The sequence below is a fragment of the Aspergillus pseudotamarii genome (assembly GCF_009193445.1).
Source record: "Aspergillus pseudotamarii strain CBS 117625 unplaced genomic scaffold BDV38scaffold_6, whole genome shotgun sequence".
In the NCBI taxonomy this organism is placed as follows: Eukaryota; Fungi; Ascomycota; class Eurotiomycetes; order Eurotiales; family Aspergillaceae; genus Aspergillus; species Aspergillus pseudotamarii.
The window spans coordinates 523,493-535,863 of record NW_022475020.1 but is presented as its reverse complement, the minus strand read 5'-3'; the positions used below and the strand labels follow the sequence as shown (position 1 = coordinate 535,863).

Genomic DNA, 12,371 nt, shown 5'->3' with positions numbered 1-12,371 from the left:
TTTCCTGATAGTTCGATATCAAAAAATCAGTGTGGGTCCCGGTAAAACAGTTGGTCCGGCGTTGCTCCGCGGCCTGGTTTCCGCCGATCTACTTTTTCGGCCAAGAAAAAAAAGTCCGTCTTTCTTTGGACGTTGAATAACATTCCCCTCGAACCACATACCTACCATATATTTTCTTCTTTGCCAGATTCACAATGGCGAAGGCACGTACGAAGAAGCGCACTCATGTTCGCGCCCAAAATGCCTCGGCCGTCGCCGCTAAAGGCAGCGCCGCCTCCATGAGCAAAACTCCGAAGTCGATGGTTATCCGGATTGGCGGTTCGCAAGTCGGTTCGAGTGTCAGTCAATTGGTGAAGGATGTCCGTTTGATGATGGAGCCCGATACTGCTGTGCGACTGAAGGTATGGCATTGTGAAAATCCCAATGCGCTTTTCGAACAGAAACTAACGGTGATATCCTTTAGGAACGTAAATCAAACCGACTGAGGGATTACACCGTCATGGCGGGTCCTCTCGGTGTCACGCATCTTATGCTTTTCTCCAAGTCCGCTACGGGCAACACGAACCTGCGCCTGGCGCTTACGCCGCGCGGCCCAACACTCAACTTCAAAGTCGAGAACTACTCCCTGTGCCGAGATGTCGAGAGGGCATTGAAGCGTCCGCGAGGCGGCGGCCAGGACCACAAGACACCACCGTTGCTGGTGATGAACAACTTCAACTCCCCGAATGCCACCGAGGACGGCAAAGTCCCAAAGCGCCTCGAGACTCTCACAACCACTATCTTCCAATCTCTTTTCCCGCCGATCAACCCCCAAGCTACCCCTCTCTCCTCTATCCGCCGTGTGATGCTCCTCAACCGAGAACTCAATTCTGATGGCCAAGAAGATGACTCTTACGTCTTGAATCTGCGACACTACGCTATTACTACCAGGAAGACAGGCATTTCAAAACGCATCCGCCGTCTGGATCCTAAGGAAGTTCGTAATAGGGAGAAGAGGGGCGTTGCCGTTCCTAATCTAGGAAAGCTGGAAGATGCTGCCGATTATCTTTTGGATCCGTCAGCCGCGGGTTATACCTCGGCTAGTGAAACCGAACTCGACACGGATAATGAGGTTGAGATCGCAGAGAGCACAACGAAGAAGATTCTAAATAAGAGGGAGCTGCAGCGTATGAAGGCTGGAGAGAAGGAGAAAGCTGAGAAGAAACTGAAGGCCGCGCCCGAAGTGGAGAAGCGCGCGGTCAAGCTGGTCGAATTGGGCCCCCGCTTGAAGCTCCGGTTGATCAAGGTCGAGGAGGGTCTCTGCGACGGCAAGGTCATGTGGCACGACTACATCCACAAGTCCGAGGAGGATATGAAGAAGCTGGATAAGAACTGGGAAAAGAGAAAGAAGGAGAAGGAAGAGCGGAAGAGGCAGCAGAAGGAGAACATTGAGAAGAAGAAGGCAGAGAAGGCCAAGGCCCGGGCTGAAGGCAAGGAGGTTGAGGATGACGATGACGAGGACATGGAGGTGGATGATGATGAGGATGACTGGCTCAGTGATGATTTTGATGAAGAGGGCGCGGACCACGAAGGCGAGGAGGATGAGGATGAATCCATGGAGGAGTAAAGGGAGCGTCACTCTTGGTTCCTTTATCTTTCCCGAAAAGCGACTTCTCGCACTCTATCATGTCCCAAAGGCACGAGAAATTATATGGAGGCCCCAGACCCGCCTTCGCTACTGTCTTCCGGTGTCGTTCATGTGCACGGATCCACTGGGCGAAGTTAGCAATCACATCCACTCGGCTGGATTAACGACATAGAGGATCGAGCCGGATCTCCCTGGCTTTCGGCTTTGCTACCAAAGCCTTCGAATATTTTTAGCAGGAATTGCACGGAGACTGGGAGGGTCGGAGGGTTGTTAGAAATAGACCAGCATTTAGGTGACCAGATTTATACCCTTTGTTGAAAAAAGCAATACAAAAGTCATTGGTATTTCAACCGACAAATCCACTAGTATCATAACCTCATCCATCGACACATCATTTCTGCAAGTTCTCATCCACAATCCTCGACACCATCTTCTCCAAAATCGCAAAATCACCTCCACCCGCTCCAGCAAAATAACTCTGCACACTCTTCTCAACATACTTCCCGACAATATCAATCTCCACATTCACATCCTCCCCGACCTTCTTCGAAGCCGTCACAATCTTCTCCTGCGTATACGCAATAAGCATGATCTCAAAATACCCCTCCTCCCCATCCACCACCTTCGTCACCGTCAAACTCGCCCCATCAAGCGTCACATAACCCTTCTCAACAATATACCTCAACACACCCCGGTCACGAGGCTGTAACCGCAACACCAACGCATTACTATCCGGCGTAACCGAGAGAATGGTCGCGATTGTATCAACATGCCCTTGAACGAAGTGTCCACCCATGCGGGTTTCGCTAAGGACGGCGCGCTCGAGATTCACACGGGAGTCGGTGGTCAGGGAGCCTAGGTTCGTGCGACGGAGAGTTTCGGGGGCGACACCGACTTTGAACCATGTTTTGTCGAAGGCCGTAACTGTTAGACAGGTTCCTGTGGGTTTGGGGTTAGTTGTGAGTGAGTCAGTGGTTTTAGTGGGTTGCGGGCACAATGGTAGGTGTATTTCTCTCTCTCTCTCTCTCTCTGTCTCTCTGTGTGTGTAGAATAGCGTACCGTTTACTGCGATGCTGTCACCGAGATGTGCGTCGTTCAGGATCTCTTCGCAGTTCGTGATGGTCAATGAGGTACCCCCGCCCCCGCTTGCGGAGGTATCGAGGGGCTCGAGGGACGAGACCGCTGGGGATTATGTTAGCTGCCCAAAGAATGGTAGTTGATTGGAGGGGTGTACTCACTCCCAATGGTTTCGACAAGGCCGGTAAACATGGTGTGAAGTGTATAATAGAATCTAGGTAGGTTGTGAAATGAACTCCCGCGGCAGTTGAAGCGGAAGAGAGCGGAAGATCAAAGAACTATAAGTAGATTTATTTAATAAATTAAATCTAATGACACACAGCTCTTCTCCGCCCACCACACTTGGAGCTGTCCCGCCGCGCAGGAGCGATTAATTACCTAAGGGGAAAAAAAAAAAAAAGTGTCAAAAAATGGAATAGAATTACAATGAACAGTGAGAGACTGATATTTTGATCGACGATAGAAAACCAAAACAATATACCCAAAAGATAATAGAATAGCACCCGGCTCCCCGCTCGGCGCTAAAGGCGGAAATGCATGCTTAATCGACCTCGGCTTTTGGAGTTCGATCTCGTCAAGCTATCGGCGAACTGCCCGAATGAAATGAGAGAAAAACATCTCCAATCGAGCTCCGGTCCCGGTCCCGGTCCGCGGACAGTACATGATATACATGCCTGATAACCCCAACTTTACATGACGTGGAATCTGATCCAACCTTCCTCTCTTCGTGGAATCCATATGTACCGCTTCAATTGAACGACAATGAACGTCACGTTGAAGTTGCACCAGGCTGTTATCGCCCGTCGGCCAGCGCTTCGTTGGTCGAGCTCGGTTCTCCGCCGCACCACAGCTCCATGGCGCACATACTCCAGTACACCGGCGGACGATACGCTGCCCTTGAAGGGCGTTCGGGTACTTGATATGACGAGGGTTTTGGCTGGTGTATGTATTTTTGATCCTGATGGTCTAAAATATTTCTATAATATTGTTGGGGCACGGGTGCTGACCAGGGGATAGCCATACTGTACGCAGATTCTGGGAGATTTAGGGTATGTGTGTCACCGTTGCCGGTGGTGAGTACAGTCCAGGTGGGTCATAGCTGACTTGTGCTCTTGGGAATAGAGCAGATGTTATTAAAATTGAACACCCGGTGCGGGGCGATGACACTCGCGCCTGGGGACCGCCATACGCCAAATACCAGGATGAGTCGCGACAAGGTCCTGGCGAAAGCGCATATTATTTAGGTGTAAGATCTATCGCTCATCTCCAGATCCCGCACTCCGTTGACATGGACGGGGGAACAGGTCAACCGCAACAAGAAATCCTTAGGACTGTCGTTTCAACACAAGTCGGGCGTGGAGATCCTGCACCGCCTTGCGAAAGAATGCGACGTTCTCGTCGAGAACTACCTCCCCGGAAGTCTGAAGAAATATAATATGGACTACGAAACCCTGCGGGAGATTAACCCCAAGCTGATCTACGCGAGTATCACCGGATACGGCCAGACGGGCCCGTACAGTAACCGGGCTGGGTACGATGTCATGGTCGAGGCGGAGATGGGCTTGATGCATATCACTGGGGCCCGGGATGGGGATCCGGTGAAGGTGGGTGTAGCGGTTACGGATTTGACGACGGGATTATATACATCTAATGCGATCATGGCGGCGCTGCTGGCTCGCATGCGGACAGGTAAGGGTCAACATATCGATGCTTGCTTGAGCGATTGTCAGGTCGCGACGCTAGCGAATATTGCTAGCTCTGCGCTGATTAGCGGGGAGAAGGATACTGGAAGATGGGGGACCGCGCATCGTAAGTACGGAACTTTCGAGAGAGAAAAAGTTGCGAAATTCTGACGGCTCGGAAGCTTCCATTGTTCCTTACCGGAGTTATCAGACGCTGGATGGAGACATTCTCTTTGGCGGCGGGAACGACAGACTGTTCGGTGTGCTGTGCGACCGTTTAGGACACCCCGAGTGGAAGACCGATCCTCGGTTTGTTACCAATAGTGACCGTGTCAAGCACCGACAGGAGATCGATGGCCTCATCGAGGAGAAAGTCAAACAAAAGACGACGCAAGAATGGCTGGAGATCTTGGAAGGCAGCGGGATGCCATATGCCGCCGTCAATGACATTCAAGGAACCCTCAACCATTCTCACGGTACGCTATCATCCACATGATATCTTGTCACAGCGGTTACTAAGATCAACGGTACAGTCCAAGCGCGTGGGATGGTCACCGAAGTCGATCATCCAGCATGCGGTCCCATCAAGCTAGTCAACACGCCGATTAAGTATTCCCATGCCACGCCTGGCGTGCGGACGCCGCCCCCAACCCTTGGCCAACACACGGATGAGATTCTTGGGGAGATTCTCGAATACGGTAAGGATGACATTGCTCGTTTGAAGCAAGACGGTGTAGTGTCATAAAGAGACAACCGGTTTGCCAACCGGCTAGATGTTACGAGCCGTAATATGCGTCGAACTGCAGCGCCTAGGCCTTGCATCGCTCTGGTACCAGTAGCACCTTTTGTACATAGAGATCACAATGAGTGAATCAAAAGGCTAGTGATGATCATTTCCGCCCGAAAGCATGATTGACAACGAATTCTTAAAAAGGGATGAATCTCGCTTTCCAGGGCGCGGGGGGATTTTAATCACGTGACCATATATAAGTTTCAATCTTTGGGTCCGTCGCAAAGGCGAATTCTGCGCCGTTCAGGACAGTCGATACTCATAGGTCGTGTAATTATACACAGTCACCCATAAATTCCGCGTTGTAACGGTGTCCCACTGGCCAGGGCAGGGGGGGGCTAATGTCACAGCACCATGGGGTTCTTCCCACGCCGGCGTCTATAGAGACAGCGCCACCAGCAGCCCACGGAACCTCCTCGGGCTTGCATACATCGGCTCCCACCGTCGAGCGGGTCTCGCCTTCCCTGTCGCCCTCATTGAAACCTAGTCGCCCACCGAGCGCGATCTCGAGTAAAGTCCATATCCCGAAATTGTCCCCCGCGACCACTGAACTCGTGGCTCGGGTCACTGGCCATAGGAAAGGGGAGAAGCAGAGGAATGAGAATGCGACTAAATTCGTGACGTGGAACCCATCACTCAACCAAGGCTGGAATCAACCACGCATCCAACCATCAGGCACAATGAAGGCCTCTTCTACCATAATCGAGCTGCCAACAGCTCCGTTCGTGTACTCGAGTCATATGACAACCCCTGCGGTGTCTCAACAGGTTCCTGCTACGGCTCCTTCCACTGCATCTCCCTCTACTACACATACATACACATCGACACTTCCCCAGGGTAGCCATGACAAGCCAACCAGCCTTGTTCATATTGCACCCAGACCCGCAGGGCCACCCTCAATAGGAGGCCCACCACCACCATCACTGCCTTCACAACCCCAGCCTGTAGCCCCGGCGGCTAAAGATTCACCCCCATCCGCTAAGCGCAAGAGAGCAGCCGTTGGTCCACGCCAACGAAAAAGTACCACCACCGGACCGAAGCGCAAGAAGCGCCGGCGTGGTAACGACAGTGATGGAGAAGATGTCATCCGAGCAGGAGACTCGAGCTCCGATGAATCTGACGTTGCGCCGACGGCGACACAAACTAAGTCTGGTCGGCAGGTCAACCGTCCTTCGTTATATGTACCTCCGTCCGCGTCACCAACGGTTGCCAAGGACAGCAGTAACTCGCTCGACGCATCGGATACTACTCAAAGGCCGGGCGCGGCTGCTCGGAAACGTAAGCGGGTGTATCGCAAACCCAAGGACGGCATAGTCAGTTGTATCCACTGCCAGAGGGGACATAGTCCGCAGAGCAACGCGATCGTCTTCTGCGATGCGTGCAATGGGCCCTGGCACCAGCTATGTCATGACCCTCCGATTGACTCGCAGGTTGTCACCGTGAAGGAAAGACAATGGGTCTGTCGGGAATGCCAGCCCGTGCCGATCACCATTGTCCAGCCGACGGTGGTTAGGAGCAATCCTAGTCTCACGGGCCCGTCGTTAGGTCCTCCGGTGCATGCGCCGTTAATCATGCCCCAGACGGAAGTAGGAGGGGAAGGCTTCTCGGCCGATGAGCGACGGGGCTTTCTATCGGGGTTGTCGCATGCGACTCTTGTCGAACTACTGGTCACGTTGTCCGACCAACACTCGGCGATACCCATGTTTCCTAAAAATTTGAAGACTCTACAATCGAAGTTCTCGTTCAAGCCGAACACTGTGGCGGTGCCTACGCCATCCTCAACCTCCTCGAATACGCCAACCATCACTAACTCGATGACGCACGCTTTAACCAATGGTGTAGACACGGCCCAGCCCAAGTCAGGTGTTACTCCCGAATTCCTGCCTACTCCCTCATCCGCGCCCCAAACGCAGCACGACGACCTGTCCGAGGAGTCCGAGTATGAATTCTCAGAGCATCGCCTGTACCCACGTGCCGGGAACGGATTCCGTCTGTCGACGAATGCCGACGACATGGATATCATGTTTGAAGACGTCTCATGTCGCACGTTCAGCTACGCATTACACGGACCGGCACGGGTTCGAGCACAAGCGAACGAAGTCGCCCCTCTCTGGGGTTCGTGATTTCTTCTCTTGGGCTCTTTCATCCATTTTCTCATTGGATGTAAAGTATTGTGATTAGATGATTGGGGAGGTTTTTCCGGTTCAAGGAGCAGGAGTTGGTTGGGATGGATTATACTAAGGGATTTTTGGAGTCAGGTTATGATTTCCGCGAGGAATGGTTTGACGGATTACCCGGGTCGTTACGTTGCATGCTATATAACATTAGATTTATGTTCACATTTTTTTTGCCTATTAGAAGATGATAATGATACAAAGCTTCACACTGTGACTATCAAGTTTCATAATCAACATTTCCCACTATCAGACTTATTCAATCTACCTCCGCTATGATCCTCCTCATACACTTAACACCAACCCAACACACACTACACACCACTAACACCAACCAAGCACACAACTACACAACTACACAAACCCAAACCCACCCTCATCCCACAACCCCCCCTTCCCACGCACCAATCTTCCCCCAGAAACCACCGCCCTAGCCATTCGACTCGGCGGATCCCAAACAACCTCCGCCACACTCCTCCTCGGCCGAACAATCCCACAACCAGACTCATCCACATCAAAAAACAACAGTAAATCCGCCCTCTTCCCCTCACCCACACAGACCTCAGTTCCCTCCTCTAACCCAATAGCAGCCCTAGCACGCGTAGAAACACACTCATACAGCAACTCGGCATCCTCCACCGTCCCGGCTTGATAAACCCCAACGCCCAAACAAGCTAATGCCACCGGATCAACAGAGCCCCAGGGTGTGAAGGCATTGCCTACATTGTTAACACTCAGGACGACGTCGAGTCCGTATCGTCTGATCAGCTCGGGTACGTTTACTGTACCACGAACTGTATCTCTCACTTTCCCATTCTCCTTCGGATCAGAACAAGATTCACAACCAGGAGAAGTAGGAGAAAGGGAAGAAGGAGGCGGAGGAGAAGCCATATACAAATCACTAGTCGGCAGACCAACAAAACTAACCGGTAACGCAAGGTCACCCGACCCAATCTCCGTCGTCAATCGATCCCAATCATCTCCCCCAAACAGGGTAAACCGTGTACAATGACCCAACATAACCCTTTTCGTTGTGCGGGCTTTCGTCCATCCCACGGCCCGTAAACAATCAAGCACGTACCAAACCAACGGGCCCTTCTTGGGGTCGAGATGATAATCCAGGTGGAAATCGACATGTTTGTCCAGTTGCCAAGCGGTGGTGATGGCCCATTGAATGTTTTGTTTTGCCGTTTCGAGATCCGCTTCCACGTAGGGCGTGACGCCGATGACGTCGATCTGGTCTCCGTGTTCGATGAAGGCGGAGTGCATGAGGTCTCGATTTTCGGGGGCGTGGGGGCCCGAGAAAAGAGGGTCTTGGGCGAAGGCCACGAGTTGGAGGTGGCAGTGGTTGCGCCATGCGTGTTGGAGGTGGATTGCGGTGGTGAGACATTTATGGTGGACGGTGGAGTCGATTTCGATGAAGGCGCGCAGGGCTGTGACGCCGTTGAGGATGGACTCGGATAAGAGCCATTCACCGCGGCGGTGGAGATCGGGCTCGGTGAAGGTGGATTTGGCTTGGGTTGTGAGGGTGAGGGCTTCTTGGAAGGAGCCGGTTTGGGGGTGGATGGCGGTGGAATTGTGGATGTAGGCTTTGTCCAGGTGAATGTGGGGGTGAGTTAGGGCTGGAAGGGCGAGAGGCGGATGGGATTTGTTTGGGGTAGTAGTAGTAGTAGTAGTAGTAGTGTGAGGATGGGGAGCTATGGAGCTGAGGGTTTGTTCTCTGGAGAGGGTGAGGTCGTAGGTGGTTGGATTTGGACGGTGCGAGTGTAAACGAACGTTGGAGATGGTTTGGATTGCGGGGGAGAGTTGCGGTGGTGGCATTTTTTCCTAGTAGATAAATTTATTTATACAAGTGGGTGGACGGTCGATCAAGACCGCAAGCAGTGGGTTAGTCTTTGCTTCTGTTTACTGGGAAGCAGTGCAAAAAAACTAAATGATATGAATAAGAACATAGTGTCATTTGCTCATCGACGACGACGACGACTACGAATCCTGTAGTACATACGGGAAAGAAATCCGGCGGCGGAGGTCTCCGGTTCCTGCTCCTTATCGTCTCCCCGCTTGGTGCAGGGAAGGAAGCTACTTATTTATTCCAGAGTCAGTTCGTGGGTCTCCCACCGAGCGCCACGCAGCCAGTACAAATCGTCTTGGTTTGCTGGGCGTATACACAATCCGATCCGCCGATAGACCGGGATCGCCTCATGGGCACTCCACGGAACCACTCTCAGCAGGAGCCCGGATCGATGGGTGATAGGAAGTAAAACGCTATCCGCTGGAAAGGTCTCGTCATAGTCCAGGTGGATCTCTGGATCCGCTGTCCTGGTGCGTCTGGATTGTTCGCCTAATCGCCCCGCGTTCATGAGCACCTTTCCTTTGATGACCATTCTGCCCGATGAGACTCGACCATACTTGTTTGCCGGATCCGTCAATGTCGTTGTTGCCGCTCGCACCTTGCATGGGTATTTCTTGTGCGGTGGCCATGTCATCCTGGCCGGCCAACCGGCATCGTCGTCGTCCAAGACAAAATCAATCGGACCGTCCCACGACGCCCAAGACCAAGATGGCCCATCGATGCGTCGGTCTCGGTCGATCGCGTTACCGGCACGGTACCAAAGGAGGCTACGGTATAGATCGCCTCGCCATATTCCACCGAGGTAATCTCCAACACGATGACCTGGAAAGTGTTGTGCAAAGACCGCGGCCAAGCCAGATATGGCTGGAAGCTTGTCCTTGGCCGGGTCTGTCAGGTTGCGCCGGGTATAGTCTTGCACCATCTGGCGCCATTGGCGATACGCGAACTTCCAATTCGAACATGGGTAGGTAGACATGAAGGGTTTATCAAAGACGTCCCCGGAAAACCCACATGGCCTGTCGTTTCTCGCCCACATTTCCGCACACTGCCAGACCAGATGGTGTTTTCCACAGTACAGACGTCGTGGGGAAAGCGCCTCCTCTTGGAAAACCCATCCCCGTGTCTGAAGGACACCCTCCACCTCGTAGACATTCGCGAGTCCACCATCCTCCTCATGGACATACACTTCCTCCCCGATCCGGCAGGCATAATCCACCAATGTAGTAGGAACGTACGCCGTGGTGCATTGTCCATTGTCATCGGCCGACGCAAAGGCGTTGATCGTGATATGGGCGTGCCGGTAGACATCGCCCATCTTGGCAGATTCCCTGGCCCAGTCGTGAGCGTCATCCTGGAGGATACAAAGGGCGTCAATCCAGATATACTGGAGTCCGACCCCGGCGGCGATTTCCAATGCGTCGCGAAAGGGGCGTGATAACTCGGGAAGGTTGATCCCCTGCGTTAATTGTTCCAAGTTACCTGTGGTAACTGTCAATGAGGTCGAAGAAGACCAGCGATGACTGAGAGCAGCGTATTGGTCCTTTTCCCCGTTGGTAATGAGGAGCTTGGCTCTCAACTCTTCGTATACGATCTGGAGTTGGATGACCCTGGTTGGGAGTACGGAAGGAGTGCGTTGGCAGGACTGGTGTGATTCATCACATATCTTCATCCAGTGCCTGGCCAAGCCACTCGTACGCCCACCAGATCGAACAGTGGATGAAAGAGATGGCTCCACGCGTTGCGCAAAGGAGACCGAAAGCTTCGCGGGTTCGCATTCTGGGACTTCGATCACAAGCACCCCTTTTCCAGATTCCATACGGTGTGATATGCGGGTGGCTGCATCTAACGTATCACGGCTCCATCTCCTTGGCGCTGGCTGGGTTCGGCTGTCCCATTCGGCGCTCGTTCCTTCGACGCTCAGATGATATTCTTGCCATCTGGGTATGTGCACCCTCCTCTCTCCACGGCTGAACATGGCGACGCATATCAAAGCGCACAGATGACAACCTTCATAAGCCGCCCTGACATGGTTATACATGGTGCTGAGTGGGTGTGGTTGACTCGTCGCCCGACTGGGTTTCCCACGGCGCATTGGCTTCCAGATCGTTTCCCAGGGAAAGGTTGCGCATCTTGTGCAGAGTCGGTCAATGTTACGAGTTACTTTAAGAGCAGGCGGCATGCTTTGGTTCCTTTCTTGAAGTGACCGGGTCCATCTCTCGGTACCTAGCCATGCGGTCATCTGCTGGACATTGTCAAGTGCTTCTGTGGGCCCGTCAGGCTGTGGAAGTTCCTGTTCAGGATGTGGCAGTTCTTGTTCAGGATGTGGAGGTTCTTGCCCCGGCTGCTCGGGAGGGTCAAGTGTTTCCGGGGGTCCTTGAGGCTGTGAAGGTCCTTGATGTGGCTGCCAAAGGCCCTTGCCCTTCCGAGACTGTGAAGGCTCTTGGTCCGGCTGCCAAAGGCCTCTGGACATCTGAGGCTGTTGTGGTTCTTGCTCTGGCTGCCAAAGGCCTTTGCCCTTCCGAGACTGTGACGGCTCTTGTTTTGGCTGCTCGGGAGGGTCAAGTGTTCCTCTCGGCATTCGTGACTGTGAAGGCCCTTGGTCGGGCTGCCAAAGATCTCTGGGCATCTGAGGCTGTTGTGGCCCTTGCCCTGGCTGCTCAGAAGGGTCAAATGTTCCTTCGAGCCTTTGAGGCTGTGACGGCCCTTGCTCTGGCTGCTTGCCCTTCCAAGGCTGTGAAGCCATCTTGCGGAATTTGTAGAGATGAGATCTTTGGGTGGGGTGGAGTCTACTGAATCAGCCTGGGGCAGCTGCAAAAGTACCTTGCGTTGCAGTGAGTAAAAGATAACTGACTGTAGTAAGTTATGAATGTTAATGATAGAGAAGATATGTGGTGGTTCAGTAATGATTGGGGGTGAGAGAGAGAAAGAATGTGAACAGATGAAGGAATCAAATGACGGAGGAAATCCAGTTCGGTGGCCAGACAAGAGACAAGACATAATCTGAAAGGAAGGCGCGATCTTCACCAAGTTCATCATTGGAAGCTCAAGCTAGGGGAATCTCAGTTGCATTCTCAACAAGGAAGCGGCCATCGTGTACTGGGATTTGCTTAACGATCCGCCAGGAGAGTTTCTATAGGATAAATTCACCCGTGCCTTGTTTTGTATTATT

General features: G+C 52.7%; 5 protein-coding genes across 5 annotated transcripts; 3 read left to right on the top strand and 2 right to left on the bottom strand.

Annotated features, from left to right (window-relative positions):
- Positions 1–57: 57 nt before the first annotated feature.
- On the top strand, positions 58–1,936 carry BDV38DRAFT_175156 (Brix domain-containing protein). Its single transcript, XM_032051995.1, has 2 exons — positions 58–401; positions 464–1,936. Exons 1-2 carry the CDS (start codon positions 195–197, stop codon positions 1,604–1,606), a joined length of 1,350 nt encoding a protein of 449 aa, XP_031918011.1. The 5' UTR covers positions 58–194; the 3' UTR covers positions 1,607–1,936.
- An 82-nt stretch (positions 1,937–2,018) lies between these two features.
- Positions 2,019–2,896, bottom strand: BDV38DRAFT_278734 (riboflavin synthase; the record flags this gene model as incomplete). Its single annotated transcript, XM_032058823.1, has 3 exons — positions 2,019–2,566; positions 2,687–2,809; positions 2,866–2,896. 3 exons carry the CDS (start codon positions 2,894–2,896, stop codon positions 2,019–2,021), a joined length of 702 nt encoding a protein of 233 aa, XP_031918010.1.
- A 312-nt stretch (positions 2,897–3,208) lies between these two features.
- Positions 3,209–5,432, top strand: BDV38DRAFT_236668 (CaiB/BaiF CoA transferase family protein). Its single transcript, XM_032053488.1, has 6 exons — positions 3,209–3,646; positions 3,722–3,753; positions 3,827–3,950; positions 4,009–4,513; positions 4,569–4,862; positions 4,920–5,432. The coding sequence occupies exons 1-6, from the start codon at positions 3,467–3,469 to the stop codon at positions 5,129–5,131; spliced, it is 1,347 nt and encodes a 448-aa protein (XP_031918009.1). The 5' UTR covers positions 3,209–3,466; the 3' UTR covers positions 5,132–5,432.
- Positions 5,433–9,437: 4,005 nt separating this feature from the next.
- BDV38DRAFT_278730 (heterokaryon incompatibility protein-domain-containing protein) lies at positions 9,438–11,177 on the bottom strand (the record flags this gene model as incomplete). Its single annotated transcript, XM_032058822.1, has 1 exon — positions 9,438–11,177. The coding sequence occupies one exon, from the start codon at positions 11,175–11,177 to the stop codon at positions 9,438–9,440; it is 1,740 nt and encodes a 579-aa protein (XP_031918008.1).
- Positions 11,178–11,431: 254 nt separating this feature from the next.
- Positions 11,432–11,995, top strand: BDV38DRAFT_278729 (uncharacterized protein; the record flags this gene model as incomplete). Its single annotated transcript, XM_032058821.1, has 1 exon — positions 11,432–11,995. One exon carries the CDS (start codon positions 11,432–11,434, stop codon positions 11,993–11,995), a length of 564 nt encoding a protein of 187 aa, XP_031918007.1.
- Positions 11,996–12,371: the final 376 nt, after the last annotated feature.

Coding starts and splice junctions, on each gene's coding strand:
- BDV38DRAFT_175156 (XM_032051995.1), top strand. CDS start 195: ATGGCGAAGGCACGTACGAAGAAGCGCACTCATGTTCGCGCCCAAAAT. Junction 402..463: donor ATACTGCTGTGCGACTGAAG/GTATGGCATTGT, acceptor GATATCCTTTAG/GAACGTAAATCAAACCGACT.
- BDV38DRAFT_236668 (XM_032053488.1), top strand. CDS start 3,467: ATGAACGTCACGTTGAAGTTGCACCAGGCTGTTATCGCCCGTCGGCCA. Junction 3,647..3,721: donor TGACGAGGGTTTTGGCTGGT/GTATGTATTTTT, acceptor ACCAGGGGATAG/CCATACTGTACGCAGATTCT. Junction 4,514..4,568: donor AAGATGGGGGACCGCGCATC/GTAAGTACGGAA, acceptor ACGGCTCGGAAG/CTTCCATTGTTCCTTACCGG.